We start from the raw sequence: 18,876 nt of genomic DNA on the forward strand, positions 1-18,876 counted from the left end.
AACATGTACACTTCACAGGCTACATCATGACTGATGAGTTGTTTCATGGTTTAAACCTGACCTCAGTTAGCTGTCTCTTTTTGCAGACGGCATGCAGCCACGCTGTGCTCTCCGTTTATCCTGCTCTATGGCCTGGCTCTGTGTTGTCTGCAGTACGTCTGGGCCATGGAGCTTCAGCCTGAACTGCCCACCACTGTGGGAACCATGAGCCTCAGACAACTGGGACTTGACAGAGCCCAGTACCCCTGCCTAAGACTAGGAGCCATGGTAAGATCAGAGGTGACTGGGTGATGATGAAGTTAAATGTGTGACGATGACATTGTGTATGATATTTATCATTGAATACAACCCTTCATCACCGACTCCTGGCTGTGGAACCTGGAGCTTGTCCATGAATTTGAGTGATACAGACCAGATACAGTAGGGCTCATCTCCCCACACAGCACTATGAGCTGAGGCATGAGCTCAGGTACTTCAGATCAACTTCTGACTGTGCCAGATTACATGCAATATTTCTTCACACAGCACAAGCACTGGAGCCAAACTCCTCGATAGAGACAAACTCTGTCGATATTTAGAGGAAAAAAATCTCAAGTTCAGCAGAAGAAACCACTTCTATGCTCTTTTCCTTCTGTTGTCCATGAACAAAACATGTCTTGAAAAGCCCAGCATCAGGTTGCAGTTCATTTAAATCAACTCAGCTGTGGTTGGGTTCTTTTACATCAGCAGCAATCATCAGGTTTCATAAACATGCCCTAAAATGTTCTACTGAGTAAAGGGATGGGTCATTTTGCTGGTTAGAGATGTCTTTCTCTGCTTTTCAGAAACCCAGTGAACTGAATTCTTGCTCTCCATGTTTTTCCGTGTGTTTTTCCATCACTCTCTTTTTTTATCTCTCCAGCTTCTGTTCACTTTAACCTTTTGGCTGTTAGTACGTCAGTCAGTGAAGGAAAACTTCAGCATGAAGAGGAAACTGGCCACACCACTACAGGAAGTCACTACAGGAGGTCTTTTATACACTCTCACACACACACACACACACTTAGACACTAACACAACAAAGCCCTGCTCCATTATGATAACACACACGCACAGCATGTATACACACTGTCTTAAGTGTTTATACAATTGTTAAATTAGTCAATCAAGTTTAAACTTTGATCAAATGATATACTAATAAAAGACATACATTTTAAAAGGGTGTGTGTGGTTTATGGAAGGGCCGAGGCATGGCGCCAAAAGGGATGGGGTCTGTTATTTGTAACACAGGCATCACATCAAGAGTTCCAGACTGCTGCTTACTGCAAGGGGCAGGGCTTACAGTCTGGACCGTTTTGTAAATGTAATCAAATTGCATCATATCCATCATAGCAAGAGTCACATTAAGTGGACCAAAACAATGAACTGCTGCTATTTTCTTTAAAGAGGTGGTAGTATGCTAGTTTTCAGGTTCAAAATCTTATTTAGGGGTTGTACCAGAACAGGTTTACATGGTTTCATTTTCAAAAAACACCATATATTTTTTTTCTGCAGCTCCTCTTTTCACCCTGTGTTGAAGGCTTTGTTTTAGCTATGGAGTGATACATCTTGTCTCTAAATGATCTTTGTTGGGAGTTGCACATTCACAGTTCCTAGTTAAGGACTACTAGCCAATCAGAAGCAGAGAAAGGCGGGTCAGCAAAAAGACGGTCAACAGCTTCGGTTCAGCTGTAGGCTACATGTTGCCGACCAGCTTAGCAGCATGGACTAGAGCAAGAGTTTCAGAGTGTTGAGTTATTAATCTGTAACAAAAGTATCTTTCATCCATAAAGTTTTAACTGAGCTCTGTCTCTACATCACAGGAACAACTTTATGTCCACTGACTGCCTGGAGGGTAGCTAGTGTTTGGAAGGGAGAGGAGAGCTGTGTGCTGCAGCTCACTGTTTTTGAGGGCGTGTTGGAGTAGCTGTTTTGCGAGCATTATGACGCGTATTTACTTGTGACATCACAAGAAAGCGGAAGTAAAGGCTGGACTACAAACGAGCTGTTTTCAGGCAGTTCAGAGCAGAGTTTTCTGTGGGAGATGGGAACTCCCTTTGGGCTGGACTTTGGGCTTTTTCACTTTGCAAACCTACATGCACAAAAAAGATATATAACTTGGAGAGGGGGAAAGCCGAAAAGCAGAATACCACCTCTTTAAAGTATAAATGACATTGTGTTAATTTCCTGATTAAACAAAATTAAAAGCTTTACATTTTTAGAGAGCCTACATGACAGCCATGTGGTTTCATGGAAGAATTTTAAGGAGTCAGACATTGCAATACAACCCAGTATCAGGATATCAGGCACACTTTCACTTTCTGATGGAGTTAACAGAATCATAAAGGGTCAGTTTACCTAAATTACACACACACATACAAAACAACTTACCTGTTTTCTAACCCCTGAAAACAATGCATCCCAGCTCTTTTGGATAAGCAACGAACACACAGTATCAATTAGAACAGCTGTACTTTCTACCAAAGAAATACTATGAAAACTGTTCACTGGATAAACGGTGACGCTGTTTCTGGAAAGATGGTTGCTGTTAAATTTTACAGATATAATTAATTTATTAATTTATAACTAAATTAAATTCACCTCTTCTGTATTGGGGTGAAAGCAGAAATCTCAGGGACATACAGTATGTGAAACTATTTAGTTCTATTCTTGTTTTATTTTATATAGTTTTAACCTGTTCTGTCCTTGTGTTGCTGTAACACTGGAATTTCCTCTCTGGGGGATCAGAAATGGATTATCTTATCCTATATTATCCTTTACAGTACTTCTTACCATGTACAATATCTTCCTCATTACTCTGTCTTTTCCATTTTACCATCAGCATCTAACCCCCCACCCCCTCTCCCCTCTCTCCTCCCTCTTATCCTTGTCAGAAGAGGGGGCAGCTAATGAGTCGGTGCTGAAGGTTCTGGGAGGCATGGTGATGAGCTGTTACGCCAAATACTGGATCTACGTGTGTGGAGGGATGTTCATCATGGTCTCCTTTGCTGGAAAACTTGTTGGATACAAGATCATCTACATGCTGCTGTTCCTGCTCTGCCTCTGTCTCTATCAGGTCCCCACACCTCATTTTTTAAGTTTCATTTAGATATCTCATCAGATACTTTTAGAGAAGCCTCAGTGTTTTGCCTTTTTATTTTTTCTTGGTGTCACTTAGTTTGTGGCAGTTTGTTAGAGTTATTTGCACATTAAATGGAATGTTAATTCCAAACATTTCTGGGTAATGAGTAACTTGTTGATACTTCCCAGGTGTACTATTCTCTGTGGAGGCGTCTGTTGAAGATCTTCTGGGGGCTTGTTGTGGCCTACACCATGCTGGTGCTGATCTCCATCTACACTTACCAGTTTGAAGACTTCCCTGGATACTGGAGAAACTTCACTGGTTTCACAGAAGAACAGTGCGTTCTTTTACAAAGGCCTGACTGTCTTGTGATTTATATTTTTGATTTTTATATTTAATAGAACGTTCTATAATATTTAAACATTTTAGCTGCTCATGGCCTGCATACGCCCCAAGCGTCACTACACAGCCCTGTGGTAATTAGGCCTGTAGATACAGGGTCAGAGCTCAGAGCAAATATAAAGTGTTGGCTTTTTATTAACCCCGTGTTCCTTCCACTCACTTATCAGTAACAATGCAGTTTCACTCCCTGCATCCAGATTAGCCTTATGCAAATTAAACACTTTTAGGAATAAGAAAGATATACGTTTAAAACTGAAATGATGAAGGTGTAATCACGCCCCCCCTGTCGTCCCCAGGCTGGCAGCGATTGGTCTTGAGACGTTTGCTCTGTCCGAACTCTTCACCAGTATTCTGATCCCTGGCTTCTTCCTGCTGGCCTGTATTCTGCAGCTGCACTACTTCCACAAACCCTTCATGAGAATCACTGACCTGGAGCATGTTGCACCTATACACAAGTAACACCACCTACACACTCCTAATACTTGAGGGTGGTGGGGGGGGGGGTAAATCTCATCTGCAGAGAGATGTAGAGCGTAGATGACTGGTGGACATCTGCATTGTTAAATAAATTAGACCTTATCCTTTGGAAATGTAAACAATTTAACAACTACAAATCCAAACACTCACCTTCTCCTATGACATCACTCTGCTTGTGACTACAGCCCCTCAAGTTAATGTTTAAGTTTGGTCAAAATAGCTAAGGCATGTAACAAGAGATAAAGACAGTGTTGAGACACAGGATTAGGACTTGGAGATTTTCAAACTGTTATTTCACTGTGCTTGTAAAGAACACAGGGCCCTCTGGTGGTGACGACTGGACTCCAGCTATGGAAAGTGAAGAAAACAATTCAGAGATTATGCTGCAGATCAGTCCAGTCTCTGAAAATCATTAAAAAACGTGTAAAAATATGGAACTGGTTTACCTAGAAACATCTTTAACGCTGTTTTTCATTCTAGTATAACAAGGTGACATCATTTTAGCACTATGAATGTAGGACTTTAGGTTCTCAAGGATCTATGGCCTAAACAGGCACTGCATTTTCCTTCTTATCTAGGGGAATATTTACCTAATCCTCATGAAATTTATTTGGCAGACAGAGGTCACATGGTACATTTCCTCTATTTATCTTGATTTTTTAACTGATTTTCATAATAGAAATAAATGTCGTGCATAAATGTAATAGAATGGTCCAGTTTCATTCAAAAGGCTGACTCGTAACAATGAAACATAAATCACGTTCTTCCCGGAATGTGCTCACCATGTCTGCTTACAACCACAAATTAATATTAAAGTTCAAACCACTGCTTTTTGTGTTTCCCATCGTCACGTATTACCAAGAATTCTATATTCTTTTGCAAGACCTAATGAGACACTCTGCCTGTAGAAAGAAGAACAGGGAAAGGAGTGAGCAGATTGGCTCTGGTAACGTGGGGGTGGACTTTGAAGAGGAAGACCTGGTGACTAATGTCGACGAGGAATCTGAAGACGAAGGTAAAAAAAAAACACTGGCTGTTTACATTACAGACGATCAAATCAAATGGTTGCTTATCGATGCACAAATTAGTAATTATATTGTTTCATCATTTATGATCACAAACTACTCACTGTCACCGTTCTGAATTATTTTATTCTGCAAAGTAGGAAAATAATCATGTTTTATCAAGTACACCTGTACTATAAAACAACTTTTATATAGCACAAGTCAAGTTAAAGTTTTGTTGCTTTATAATGTATAATTTTTTATTATCACAAGTATGTAATAATAATAATTACAGCTGATACTGAGAAGAATGATGGAGTCGGTGGTGTTGCTTTGGATGTGAATTTTGAGTAAGAAGTGATGCTTACATGCGTTCTTGTATAAATGTTTTGTATTTATCTGACTCTTGGGGGGTTTTGTGCCCCGGATGTTTCCATGTAAATGCACTTACATTGCAGAAGTTTCTTAAACTCTAGTGCCTTGATGTCTCGTCGGTTCATTTCTGTTTCTCCCGTCTCTCTATGTACGTCCACCCTTTCTCTTCCCTCACTCAGCGGTGTTGACACCCAGTAAGTGGGGTCTGGTGGTGGACAGGTTGCTGGTTCTGTCAGGAAGGTTCTCTGACATTCTCACCAAAATTCAAGTGTTTCTCTGGAGGCTTCTGGAGCTCCACATCCTCAAGATGGTGGCCTTCTTCTCTGTGTGGGTTGCACTTGAAGAGGTAAAGGCAGGGGGAACGGGCGTCGTGTTTGTTAAGGGAGTGTGAAACACTGCACAGCAAATCAGAACCCTCTAATTCTTATTGACAATCAGCATTTTGTCATCATGTCTTTGTATAAGTAATGTCCCAGTCAGTTATGCTACAACTTAAAGGTGATTTATTCATAGTCATATTGAGACTGTCCTCTAACTAATTTTACAAGCTCTGCAGTATAACTATAAAACCCATCATTACCCATCAAACATCCATCCATCTCTTTAAAGTTGGATTATTACTGCAGCTGTCGGAGGTGAACAGTGCCTTTCTAAACTATAGTGGACTGACCCGTAAACACAAATGACTAATTTAAAGCTGCTGCGCTCGACGAGGCATGTCGAGTCTGAGAGGGGCCACCCACAGAAGGATTCCAATGGTTGTGTTGTTAGCCCAAAACTGCGGAAGCCTGAAGACTTTTTTGGGCAAATGTGCTGGACGAGCAACTTTGCTTGAAATGAATAGGGCACCAATTTGGAACACAGTATCCAGTAGTACACCCGCATTCAGAACAGCTCGTTTTGTTGCTAACCTGAGTGATGAATGATCGGGTCATACATCATACTTGACATAAAGCTCTTAAACATGTTAATTTTTGTATGGGTTCATTATGACTTAAATGTTGTCCTGTTTGCGTGTTTGTCCGTAGCCATCCGTGATGAACCTGGTCCTTGTGGTGCTGTGGTCTCTGGCGATGCCCTACGGTCGCTTCAGGACCATGGCTTCCTGTCTGTCTACAGTCTGGGTGTGTGTCATCATCGTGTGTAAGATGCTGTACCAGCTCAGTGTTGTCAACCCTGCTGAGTACTCCAGTAACTGTAGCCTGGTAAGACACGTATACACACAGACACACACACTGCATCAGCAACAGGCCTGATGTTATATTACTTTCTACTATGAACTAAAAGTGCAAGCCCTTCAAAGTGTGTACTGCTCATCAGAAAGGAAACTGAAACTAATACCATACTGACAGCCTGATGGCAAAGCCTTCAAATTTGGGGTTCAGCTTCTTGTTCAAGGAAACTTAAAGGTGCAGACAGGAGGAGCTAGGGTTCAGACCCGCTTTATCTCGTGAGCCACAGCCGCCCCCTGCTAAATGTACTTAGTTATTACACTATGTAGAGTACAATTAGCAGTGATAAAGAGTAGTGATTACACTTTTGACCATAGCTATGTCTGAAACATCCCCATCTCTCTGACTCTGACATTTGTAATATCACCAATTTTAGTGCTGCCCACAAAGGCTCTGAATGGTTTGGTTGTTTCACCAACTGCGGAGCACTATTCACCAGAGTAGCAGACCTTTTTGACTCACTGATGAATTCAGAGACGTGGGCAGTAATTCAGGGAACCAGACTTGTTCCGAAAACCCTGCTGGGTCATCACACGGTGTGGTGTTGAGTTAGGAAAAGGACTGGTAGATCTATGGTACGTTATTTATGGCACTATCAACAGATAATCTTCACAAAATATTAGAAATGTATCAAAACATAAAATATACTCCCTTTTCATGTATCCAAAGAAATCAAAAAACCTTTTTGTCCCCCTCTTCTGACAGTGAGAGTAATTACACAACACGTGCTTATGACATATAGGCTCTGTCATAGTGAGTTGCTGCTGTTGCTACGGTTGGCCGTTCCCCCTTCAGCTCTGGTAAACCAGTCATTGCTGCTTGGCATAAAAAACATCACTACAGGTTTTCCAGAGCACGGACGTTGCCACAGACACCAGATTTAAAAACTCTGATATACTGAGAATACAGAGAGGTTTACCTGGCTGTGATAGGCTTAATCAGCATTGTGCATGAATGTAAGAGATGTTTATATGTAGAAGTCCCAGACTTTAGCTTAAAGTTTTACCTGTTAATAAGCTAAAATACACCAATTAATCAATGACAGACGGAGATCAATTCATCCAACTTGCTGTTGTTGGCGGCACTGTCTCAAAACTCCACCAGTAACGTGCACACTCCATCACAAGAGTGCACTTAGTTACTATCCTGGTGTACACAGGTGTCACATCAGCTGGGCGGAGCTTGAAATTACATTAATATAAAAAATGCACATTGGTGACCCGGCAGAGTTTTGAAAAGTGGAGTGGACATGTCCCCCCTGTCCCTTGTGAAAGTTATGCCCTAGCGTACACATCGCAATCAAAGACAAAAGCTTCATTAGAACAATAATTTGACACTCTTGTGCTGAGTTTGAAAGAGGCCTTGGTTGCTCCTGTGGGCAAACTAATGGAGCTTAAATACACACACATGCAAGCTGAGGAGGTTGGCTAGCTCTTGTATTTTTTCAGTAGTATACAGTAATCTTTTGAATCTAACCAATCTGTGTCCGCAATTAAAGTTGTTTACAAGGCAACAGGCTGAGTTTTTCCATGCTCCTGCTGAACCAGATTTAGTCTGTGCAGCCCTTCATAGAGGAACATTTCACCTAAAAATGGGAACCCTGATGTGCAACTCAGTAACAGAGATTAATTAAACAGAAGTTATTTTCCTCTCTCACTGAATGCCTGCTTTATTAACTGTCTAACAAGTCTAAGTCTCGCTTTACATATTTGTCTGCTCTAGGATTGGAGCCCTGAGAAATGTATATGCACATTGTCTATATAAATTTCATCCGTGGTGAGATATCTGAACAGCGACAGGCCAGATTCAACTGGACAGGAGAGATAATGAATGGAACAGGAGGAAAGGAAGGACGTAGGAGGAAACTGAGCACAAACGGAAAGGGTCAAGGTTCATGATCACCAAAAGTCTTCTTTCATGAAGAGAAAGCATCTAGAAGTTTCGGATAGTCATGTCTGATGAAAAGACAGGTATTGCCAAGACTATAGAATTTCTTAGCTTTTCAAAGGCAGAAGATTCCAAGGGTTTACATTACGCTGTTTCTTTATCCAAGGTAACAGCTGTGGACTAGATGTGTTCCAATAAAAAAGAGGAGAAATAAAAAAGAAATCAGCATCATGACCATCACTAAGCCTGACTGCTTCTTAATCTCCATGAGCAGGGACAGCTGGTGTTGTAGATTATCTTGACCTGACACAATAGTAATGTGGTCTGCTTATAAATTTGTTCCTCTTTTTCTCACAGCCTCTGGAAAATGAAACCAACATGTCACCAGAGGAGATTAGCAACTCCCCTCTGTATATGGAGCCAGTGGATCCGGCCAAATGGTTTGGCATCAGGAAAGATGCCACTGTACTGGGATACAGCAAGGTATGCCTAACATATGTATCCTACTCAGTCAAAAAAATATTGACTGGCATGGCTCCAGTACAAATGCTACTGTAATAAGTTTATGAAGGTTTGGAATGAATCTACAATAGAAACATTGTGTAGGCTGCTGAATGTAAAGGTTAAGTGATAGTTCTGACTTTGTGTCAAACACATCTATGTATTGTGTTGCAGAGATAGTATTATTCAGTTAGCACCGGCCCGGCCTGTGTTGTCATATCACTTTGTACCTCGAGAGGCGATAGTCCTATATTATAGCTCAGCCCCCCCCTGGTCTGCTGATCTGCTTCTCTAAAGGTCTAATTAATTCATCTCATCATTGAATTTGTATCCTTTTTTTGCAGAACCATTTGATAGTGCTGATGTTGTTGGTGTTTGAGGCGACAGTGTATCGTCACCAGGCTCACCACTACCGCCAGCTCCAACGATCTCCCCCCACCATCCCCACTCTGTTTCCCTCCGCCACCAGGGACACTCTAGACCAGGGCCTCATACCCTGCCTCAAGTACCTGCTCAACTACACCTTCTACAAGTTTGGATTAGAGGTAAAAAAAAAAAGTTTTTGGATGTCACTGAAAAGAAGATGACGCACTAATGTGAGTTCCCGTTGCAGACTGTTCCAGAGCATCAGTGTTCTGAGAAATTAAATAAAAAGAGAGTCGAGTTGTAAAATGACAAAAAATTTGTTTTTTTCTGTTTTTATTTTATTTTAATCTCTAAAAACATTCCCTCTTTTTGAAGATTTGCTTTCTGATGACGGTGAATGTGATTGGCCAGCGGATGAACTTCATGGTGATTATCCATGGCTGTTGGTTGGTAGCCATCTTGGTGAGGCGGCGACGGGCAGCTATCGCCAGGATCTGGCCCAAATATTGTCTCTTCCTTTCCATCTTCATGATCTACCAGTATCTTCTGTGTGTGGGCATACCGCCTGCTCTCTGTATAGGTTAGTCCTGATATGAACGATATGTTAAGTGCAACTAGATGACAATGTAATACAGTATAACAGTATGTTCTATGATTGTAGGTGTGCTCTACATAAAAGAATAACAGAAATGTTGTTTATGGACATATTGTTCATATTATAATAAGCCAAATATCCTGCACTCAGTATGCAATAAATTCCCATTTTATTAAATATACCTGACCTGTACAATCTAATGGCACCCAGTACAGTAACCATGCAAAATCCAACATTTGGAGCATGTGGGTTAATCTCTGATACACTTATTTAGTTTCTATTTGGTTTTGGGGTCTTTCACCTGTGTTGAATAGCTGAAATATTATACTTCCCATACTATGTTTCTTGCCGGGCCCTTTTGTAGATACAGTTATTTTTAAGCCAAATCTCAATATTTCATTCACATTCAAAGTGTGGGTATGGTTTATGTATTTTTCACACATGAAAATGTCAAAGAATAGCCTTCTTTTCTGTCATTGTTTTCAGTTTCTGGCATGACATCATACACTTCAGGTCTGCTGAAGGGAAACTACTGTAGAAATGAGTAATTGTTGAAATAATGTACCTACTTCTGCTCACCTGCCTGTACCTATCTGTATCTGCTGTGTGTCTGTTGTCCTGTAGACTACCCATGGCGGTGGAATATTCCAGTGTTGATGAACTCAGCTCTCATTAAATGGATCTATCTGCCTGACTTCTACACTGTGCCCAACTCCAAAAACCTCATAGGTCAGTTTGTTTGCATGTCTCTGTGTCTGTGAGTCAATTTATTAATTTACCTGCATCAACAAAATAAGTCTACCTTTGTCTCAGTACTCCCTCGATAGTTATTTTCAGGCAGGGTGTAGTGGTAGTGTATATTTCTATTTCTAGTGGGTTATTTCTACTCACTACTTAAATCTGCTCCCCTCTCCCACAAATCTTTTTGCAAACACCCTGGTTTTCCTCACCTCTTCCTGTCTTGCTCTGCCTGTATGTGTCTGCTCTGCAGACTTTCTCCATCAGCAGTACGTTTTATAAAGTCGCCGAAAAGACACAGAACTCGTCTTTTGAATTTTTCCACCCGCAATTACGTTTTCACTGCAGCAGGTGGGCTGCATGTGGAGGAGGTTTCTTAATGAACACGATCGAAACGATCCAAACCAACTTGGTGGCTAGCAAATTATATCTGCACTGCTGTGTTCACTGTTGCTTTACCTGGTCTGTGCTTGTAAAATATCCACCATGTCTGCATTTTGTAACATAATCTCTCTGTGTTTCTCTGCAAATGCTAAAATGGGTGGCCAGGTATACCTGCCCAAGTAAAGTGTATGTGTGGGAAACACTGTGCTGACATGGTTACCAAATTATTTGCATTAATATAAACATGGCTTACACAGATCAATTATATGGTAGCTTCCTGAACAGACTGCACAATCAGCAGATTGATTTATCAATAGAAATAATACTAAAATCATTGGTGGTTCGTTTGCTTTCACATCTCAAGCGAACTGCCCCAGAGTCTGACCACCCTTTTCAAGTGGTCTAGCTGCAGTTGTTTGGTCCACACCAGAGTCTGATTGACAGCTTTCACATCAGCCCAAATTAAGCGCAGGCTACTCACCTGGCAAACACACCAGGATAGGTGTGAAAGCAAAACCCAGAGTCGCGGCGGCTCTATTAAGGTGGTATTAAGACCACAGTGTCCACACTGCTGTTTGCTGTATTAAACAAGGACCTCTTGGCATTGGAGGGGACTCGTCTCTGCAGGAGACACAGACATGGTCTGTGCCGCAATCAAGACACACAAACAAGCTTTATTCAAAATATTCAACTAAACAACAAAAATCCATGTTCAGTCAGTCAGATTGGATGCAGGGTGGATCCCTTTGTAAAAGGTGAGAACCATGGGCCCGGGGCAGCCGCACTCTCTGCTCCCCCGTTTGCTCCGCTACAGGATGATGACAATGATGATGATGATGATGATGACGATGGTATATTGTGTTGTGTGTGTCCACAGCGGACTTTGTGCTGCTGATGTGTGCATCCCAGCAGTGGAAGGTGTTTGAGTGTGAGCGCACGGAGGATTGGATGGTTCAGGCAGGAGAGAACACAGACGACCCTGACCCAATGGAAGGTCGACCGTTCAACCCTGCACCCAACTTCATCAACTGCAGGTAAATCCAGCATCAACAACAACAACATGTTTACCAGTCATCCACTGCTGGACCTGCTGTTAGCCTGCTGATGCTCCTGTCATCATTTGCTTTGCAGCTTTGTCGCACTCTCCCCGTCCTGCTCACAGTAAAAGCTTCTCTGTCGATCAAATCTAGAATGTTTGTTTCTACCTCATCCTCTTCTAGGAGTTACCTGGACATGGCTAAAGTGTTGGTGTTTCGTCACCTCTTCTGGTTTGTGCTGTCAGTGGTCTTCATCACTGGGGCTACCAGGATCTCCGTGTTTGGATTGGGCTACCTGCTCGCCTGCTTCTTTTTTCTGCTGTTTGGGACCCAGCTATTGGTCAAACCATCCAGGACCCGCCTCGCCCTGTGGGACTGCCTCATCATCTATAATGTGGCAGTCATTATATCTAAAAATATGTTATCAGTAAGTATAAAGCTCATCATATGGTGATAGTTTGCAGTTTTGGGGGGCAATTCCCCGTTTGCCCCAGCAACCAGTCAAGGTTCAAGTTGCAGTTCAATCAATGTCTGTCCAGACTCATATTATAAATGTAGTAAATATTTGGAAGGAATTCAATGAAATATTTATTTTTATTATAAATGGAAGTTATCAATACACTGATACATATGTATGATTGCAGTGAAAATACATTGTTGAACTAATGAATAAAGGACTATCATTGCTGCATTGGCTAAACAGGTATACCTGTATTTGACTATGATGAATATTGACTATCTTCTAGAGTACAGCTACACTAAAGTGGTGGTTTGTTTTCTCCTGGCATTTTTAGATGCAAAGCCCCTCTCTGAGCTGTAGGTGAAACTCACTCACTCACGATCCAATACGCTGTTTGCAGTCACGTGATTCCGATGGCTCAAAAAAAGGCAGAATGGACGAGATGGAGGAAAGCCCGTACTGTGCTAGTCACTGTTTACTCATTGTGTCGTCCCAGTCAACGTGTGTGTGGAATCTGGAATGGCCCAATCCATTCTTAATTTACTGCTAAAAACCTACTTTGAGGTCACAGTGACCTTTGAGTCAAAAGTGTCTGACCAACTGAAATATGGTCACAACCTCCCTGTTCCTGAGTTAATGGGTTGAATAATGGCCAAAAAGAGGGTTTCAGATGTTTTGGGATGGTGTTTTATGATGTCACAGTGTAGTTGACCTGTGACTAGATATAAAATGCCATTTTTTAACTACCCTCATAAATTCTCGGCAAAAATTGTGAGGTCACAGTGACCTTTCACAACCAAGTTCAAGTCAGTTACTCTTTGAGCCAAATTTGAAGAAATTCATTATTGCTCTCATGGCTCTGAAACAGCTGGGCCAATCCCAAAGTCCCCAGACTCTTTATTGAGTTGTTAAGTTAGGGAAAACTTTATAAACTCTGTGAAAAACTGTCTGTGACAAATTCTTCATGATTTGTGACGTTTTGTCAATTTTAACGTTATTTCTTTCCTTGTGTAAAAACCATTGTGTCAGTTACTCTATGTCTAGATAAATTAAATGCCTGCAGATTTAGCCCCCCTTTTAACTGGATCCATGTTTGATTTCAGTTTTCTTATTCAGTATACAGCTCTATGTTTTGCTTTAAAGATTCAGCCTCAGGTGCTTTGACATTGCGTGTGGATCTTCTCAGCACAGGTGATGAATGTCCTTGGCTGTCAGATGAGAAATCTGTGTGTGTTTGTGTTTCAGATCCTGGCATGTGTGTTTGTGTTTGAGATGCAGAATGGCTTCTGTTGGGTGATTCAACTCTTCAGCCTGGTTTGCACAGTCAAAGGATACTATGACCGTAAGTGCTTTAATAATAATAATAATAATAATAATAATAATAATAATAAAAATAATAATACACCACAACACTGACCATGTATACATTAGCAATAGTATCTATATCACTCGAGCAAAAATCATTGATTATATTATAGCATTGGTTGGAGCATTTGGTTTATTAAGGACAAGTGATTTGGTATTAAACACTTTTTTTATATATTATAAAGAAAAAAAGTTTCTGTTGAGTCTGGGACTGGAGCTTATCTACAGCTATGTGCTGGTAGACATATCTTTGAAATAACAGCATTGCATTCACATGCAAGTCCCACCTGACAGAAGCAGTTCTGCAGAATGCCTTTTTATCTTATGTGTCACTGTGTGTGTTTCTTTCCCTGACAGCGAAAGTAGTGAGTGGCAAAACCTGCAGCCTCCCAGTAGAAGAGGCCGGGATCATCTGGGACAGTATCTGTTTCCTCTTCCTGTTACTGCAGAGGAGGGTCTTCCTCAGTTTCTACTTCCTGCATGTGACGGCAGAGCTGCAGGCTTCTGCAAAACAGGCCTCAAGGTGAGAGACCATGTACCGATAACTGACTGAATGAAGCAGCTAAATGAAAAGGACATATATCTATGTTACACGTGATTATGTGTATTTAAATATACTGCAAATCACACAGTCTGAGAAAGAAAAATCAATCTTTTGTTGAACTCGTGTTCACGCTAAATCCCAAAACTGAGAAATAAAAAAAAAAGACATGATGTAAAACAAACCAAAAAGTTAAGAGCATTCAAGTTTATTTACTGTTTCAACCACATGACACTGTCTCCTTCAGTGGATGGAGTTAGCTCTGACCTAAGTAGCAATTTAACAAGATATGGTGACATTTTTTATACTGTACATACAGGCACTATAAAAAGTATAATTCATTATATTCTATTGTTTAAAAACATTGAATCATGGTAGATTTAATGTGGCTTTATTGACACTGATCAACAGGAAAAGATCCTTTAATGTCAAAGTGATCTTAATGAATTACAAATGTTCAATCCAAACTACACATTTGCATGCGTGTATATTCACCCCCTTTAAAAAGACACACCCAAAATCATCACTGGTAAATTTAAGGTTCTAGAAGTCACATAATTGGCTAAATGTCACATTCGGTCTACTTTGCGTCAATGTTGTAAAACAATAAAACACAAAAACTTCAAAGGAGGGTGAACATGAGGTAAGAATTTCATTATAATAGTAGTATCACTTCATTGGCTTTATGCTCTGTCCAATTAACATTATGGACAATGTAGCTTATAATGTTCTGTAACCGTGAGGCATTAGTATTGGCACTGTTGACACAAGGTTCATTTATACAACACAGGGTTGTAGAACAAAATGCAAGCTGTAGTCCCTTCCTGCAAAAGACAAAAGAGAAATGTATTATTTGTGCTACAGATGGCAAAAGAGCCAAATGTGTAACAGAAATTAATGTGAAACACTTTCTTTGTTAATTGAAATGAATCTGCTGCAGGCACTGGCTCCCCAGTTACTTGCTAAAGGCTTGCTTTTATGACAAATGAAGTGACAGCTGTTTCTTCCTTCCAGGGGGTTTGAGCTCTTCAGAGCCAGTATCGTGAAGAACATTAAGTTCCACCAACAAGCTGAGAGGAAATCTCTGTCACAGCTTAAGAGATCGTAAGTGTTCACAGTACAGTAAGTGCAGCTGATGAAAGTTGCCTTTGTGAGCAGCATTATGATGTTGCATCAAAGAACAAGTGAAACAAGTAAATGGAAAGCAGGATGATGAAATTCTTAAATTCTTAAAGTTCACCACTTTGTAATAAATTTGTTTTACATTTTGGTATTTAGTACTTGTAATGACTTTGGTGACCTCCTGATGTTTCATAGCTCCACTATGAGGTTGACATTTTTGGTGTTTAGAGAAAGAACAACTGTTGGATGTTTTGCCACGAAATCTGGTACAAATATATCCATCTTACATCCAGCACAAAGTTTTTTATTGGCTCATATCACAAGTACACTACATGTACTTGTGATATGAGGATAAACCTTCCAGCCATGTGTCAGTTGATCATGTGATTCTGACACCATGGGTGTATTGTCATGTTAGAACAATGAAAACTCTGAAATATCATTGTATGCTGCAGCATGAAGGTTTGCACTCAATGGAAGGAGCCCAAACCAGAAAAACCAGACTCAGAGCAAAAGTACACTTTGACAGAAGGTTTGTGGACAGGGGTGTCCACATACTTTTGGCCATATGGTGTATTTTACGATAAACATACATGTTGGCAAATATTTTTTAAAAGTTGCATCACAAAAAGGATAGGTTGAATTTTTATGTATATGGTCAGCCCTTACATGTTTCAAGTCAAGCTGAATAACATTGTTTTTATTTGTAGTTATTTCTAACACTTTCATTTATTTGTGTTAAATGTTATTGTTCAGCTGCGACATGTCTTGCCACAACACATATTGTTGTCTGAACTTTCTTGCAAACCAGGTCTGTACGTATAAAAGACGGAGGAGAGCTCGCTTCAGTTTTCAGTTTTGGCCCCTCTGCTATTGCAGCATTAAACAAACTGTGTTGCTGACTGTGTTATGTGCTGGGATGTTTGTATTTATGCTGGCTGTGTGAGTTGAGCACCCTCGGAGACACTGAAGTCTATATTTAGAATCTTATCAGCCCCAGAAATCCAACATCAGTCTGGCTATGATTTCATCAGAGTCATTCAAATGTCTGCTTTTAAAACAATGAACTTAGTTAAGTTACTCTTCAAACATAATGTAAATGTAGCTCATAACTCTGTGCCCAGCTGGCCCACAGCTAACCTAAATACACCATAGACAGACATCCAACAGGTAGCTATTGCTTACATTAGCCCAAAGAAAACATGATGAACTAGCTGAGATAGAGAGTTAAAGAGTTAAAACGTCTTCTTTCTCCTTTTCTTCCTTTTCCTGTCCTCTTCTCTCAGGATGCAGAGAATTCGCTCCAAGCAGCAGAAGTACAGAGATGGACACAAATCAAGTGGAGAGTCCAACAAGAGTCAGACTGCTGGTAGGACTCACTGGTTTACTGGAAGAATATTCAGCACCCTGCTAGAAAGATGCAGCACCCCTCAGGGTTTAATCAGTGTTATTTTGAAACCACTGAACGCAGCATTGAAGTGCATCATTTGTCAAGTTTCATTTTATCGTGTGTCTCCTTTGTTGGTCCACTGACTGGGGTGTAAAAATAGTGATGTTACTCAGATGGTCCTGCCTACAAGGTTTCACAGGAAACCTTATAATGTTTTTGTGGCTGTTTCATTTCTTTCCTTACTGACTGCTTTCTGTCTGTTCTTCATTTCATATTTTTTCCCTTTATTCTTTCCTCATCTGACCTGAAAATACAAAATGCTGGAGGTACAAGGACTGCACGTCACAATGAACTAAACTGCACAGTTCTTCACTGTAGTAATGCAGAGTACGTACATGTATTATCAGTAAATACATTTACTGATAATACATGTTTGCTTTTACCTAAAGAGGTAAAATTCTGCTTTTTGGCCTTTTCCCTCTCCTTCATTGTGTTATATATCTATGTGTTATATATATTTTTTGTGCATGTAACAGGTTTGAAAAGTGAAAAAGCCCAAAATCCACCTCAAACGGAGTTCCCATCCCCCACAGAAAACACTGCTCTGAACTGCCTGAAAACAGCTCGACTGTAGCCCAGCCTTTACTTGTTTAACATATCTGTGTAAAACTGGTGGAGAAACACACTGAGCTGCAGCACACAGTGACAAGACATCCGCCTGTTGCCTCCCCTAACCCCCACCCTCCCTACAGAACGTTAGATACCCTCCAGGCAGTCAAGGGACATAAAGTTGTTACTGTGATATAGAGACAAGATAAATTTGTAACAAATGAATAACCTATCACTCCAAAACGTCTTGCTCCAGGCTAGGTTGTGAAGCTGGTTCGTTTCGTTCTGCCTGTACTGCTGAACCGAAGCCGCATTTACTGGCTGGAGCAACTTTGATTTAGATCACACTACCTTGCTTGTCAGGACCCGCCCTACTCTGCTTCTGATTGGCTTGTAGTCCTTATCTAGGTATTGCGCATGTGCAACTCCTAACAAAGATCAATTAGAAGTGAGATGCCTCACTCTGTAACTTAAACAGAGCGTTGAACACACAGGGTGAAAATAGGAGCTGCAGCAACGTGCATTATGACAAAAATATGGTGGTGAAAATTAAACCATGTAAACCTTTTCTGGTACAACCCCTAAATAAAAATATTAACCGGAAAATTAGCATAATATGACCTCTTTAAAGCTGCGTGAATCAATGTTTGACCACTAGGGGGCAGAAGACCTCAAAAACACGCTGAGGGACTCACAACCATGACATTGTTTTGTTATATTGTAAAGTGTGTTGCAACTTTAGATAAACATTTATTAACTTAATTTAATGATCCCATGATGTTTAACTCTAGCGCCACCCTCAGGTTACATTTTTAATTGCACCATTACAACGGTAAACTTGAAAAGCAAAACCATCCATATGTTTCTCCTGTGCAGCACAAATCTAAACCTTCTCTTGTTTCCTTCCAGAAAACCAGACAGACAAGAAAAGGTCCAGGAAGAAAAAGTGGTCCCAGCCATGGTTGGACCATGCTACGGGTATAACAAACACTCTTTTTTATCTTTTACCACAAGGACCCGCCACTGAAAAATATACTTAAAAGTGAAGTTGTCCTTCTGATCTAAATTCAGATAACCTCATTTTAGTGAGGTAGAGGAGGTTGTAATGTGTTTCTTCTACTCACAGTGCTCCACTCAGGAGAATACTACCTGTTTGAATCAGACAGTGAGGATGAAGAAGATCTGCAGTCTGAAGAACAGAAGCCTCAGAAACTGACGGCCTGTCAGGTAAGACACCCAACTGAGTCACAAAATCTTTTTTTTTTATTTTTATTAATATAGATCACTCCCC

At 40.6% G+C, this 18,876-nt stretch overlaps 1 protein-coding gene across 3 annotated transcripts in view; it reads left to right on the forward strand.

The window, feature by feature from the left end:
* The window catches only part of piezo1 (piezo-type mechanosensitive ion channel component 1), an 89,642-nt gene that overhangs the window by 51,506 nt on the left and 19,260 nt on the right, over positions 1-18,876 (forward strand). For 2 of the 3 annotated variants that reach the window (XM_046070482.1, XM_046070484.1), the window contains exons 12-31: positions 87-267; positions 902-1,007; positions 2,913-3,094; positions 3,289-3,437; positions 3,799-3,957; positions 4,888-4,994; positions 5,538-5,704; positions 6,387-6,563; positions 8,835-8,960; positions 9,323-9,523; positions 9,720-9,924; positions 10,564-10,668; positions 11,939-12,095; positions 12,282-12,525; positions 13,804-13,900; positions 14,281-14,446; positions 15,479-15,568; positions 16,873-16,955; positions 18,495-18,563; positions 18,712-18,812. In XM_046070482.1, coding sequence (XP_045926438.1) covers positions 87-267; positions 902-1,007; positions 2,913-3,094; positions 3,289-3,437; positions 3,799-3,957; positions 4,888-4,994; positions 5,538-5,704; positions 6,387-6,563; positions 8,835-8,960; positions 9,323-9,523; positions 9,720-9,924; positions 10,564-10,668; positions 11,939-12,095; positions 12,282-12,525; positions 13,804-13,900; positions 14,281-14,446; positions 15,479-15,568; positions 16,873-16,955; positions 18,495-18,563; positions 18,712-18,812 — 2,872 coding nt within the window. The remainder of the gene's footprint in view (positions 1-86; positions 268-901; positions 1,008-2,912; positions 3,095-3,288; positions 3,438-3,798; positions 3,958-4,887; positions 4,995-5,537; positions 5,705-6,386; positions 6,564-8,834; positions 8,961-9,322; positions 9,524-9,719; positions 9,925-10,563; positions 10,669-11,938; positions 12,096-12,281; positions 12,526-13,803; positions 13,901-14,280; positions 14,447-15,478; positions 15,569-16,872; positions 16,956-18,494; positions 18,564-18,711; positions 18,813-18,876) is intronic. The other variant, XM_046070483.1, reaches the window with a different exon arrangement.

This window comes from Micropterus dolomieu, linkage group LG15 (assembly GCF_021292245.1).
Source record: "Micropterus dolomieu isolate WLL.071019.BEF.003 ecotype Adirondacks linkage group LG15, ASM2129224v1, whole genome shotgun sequence".
Lineage (NCBI taxonomy): Eukaryota > Metazoa > Chordata > Actinopteri > Centrarchiformes > Centrarchidae > Micropterus > Micropterus dolomieu.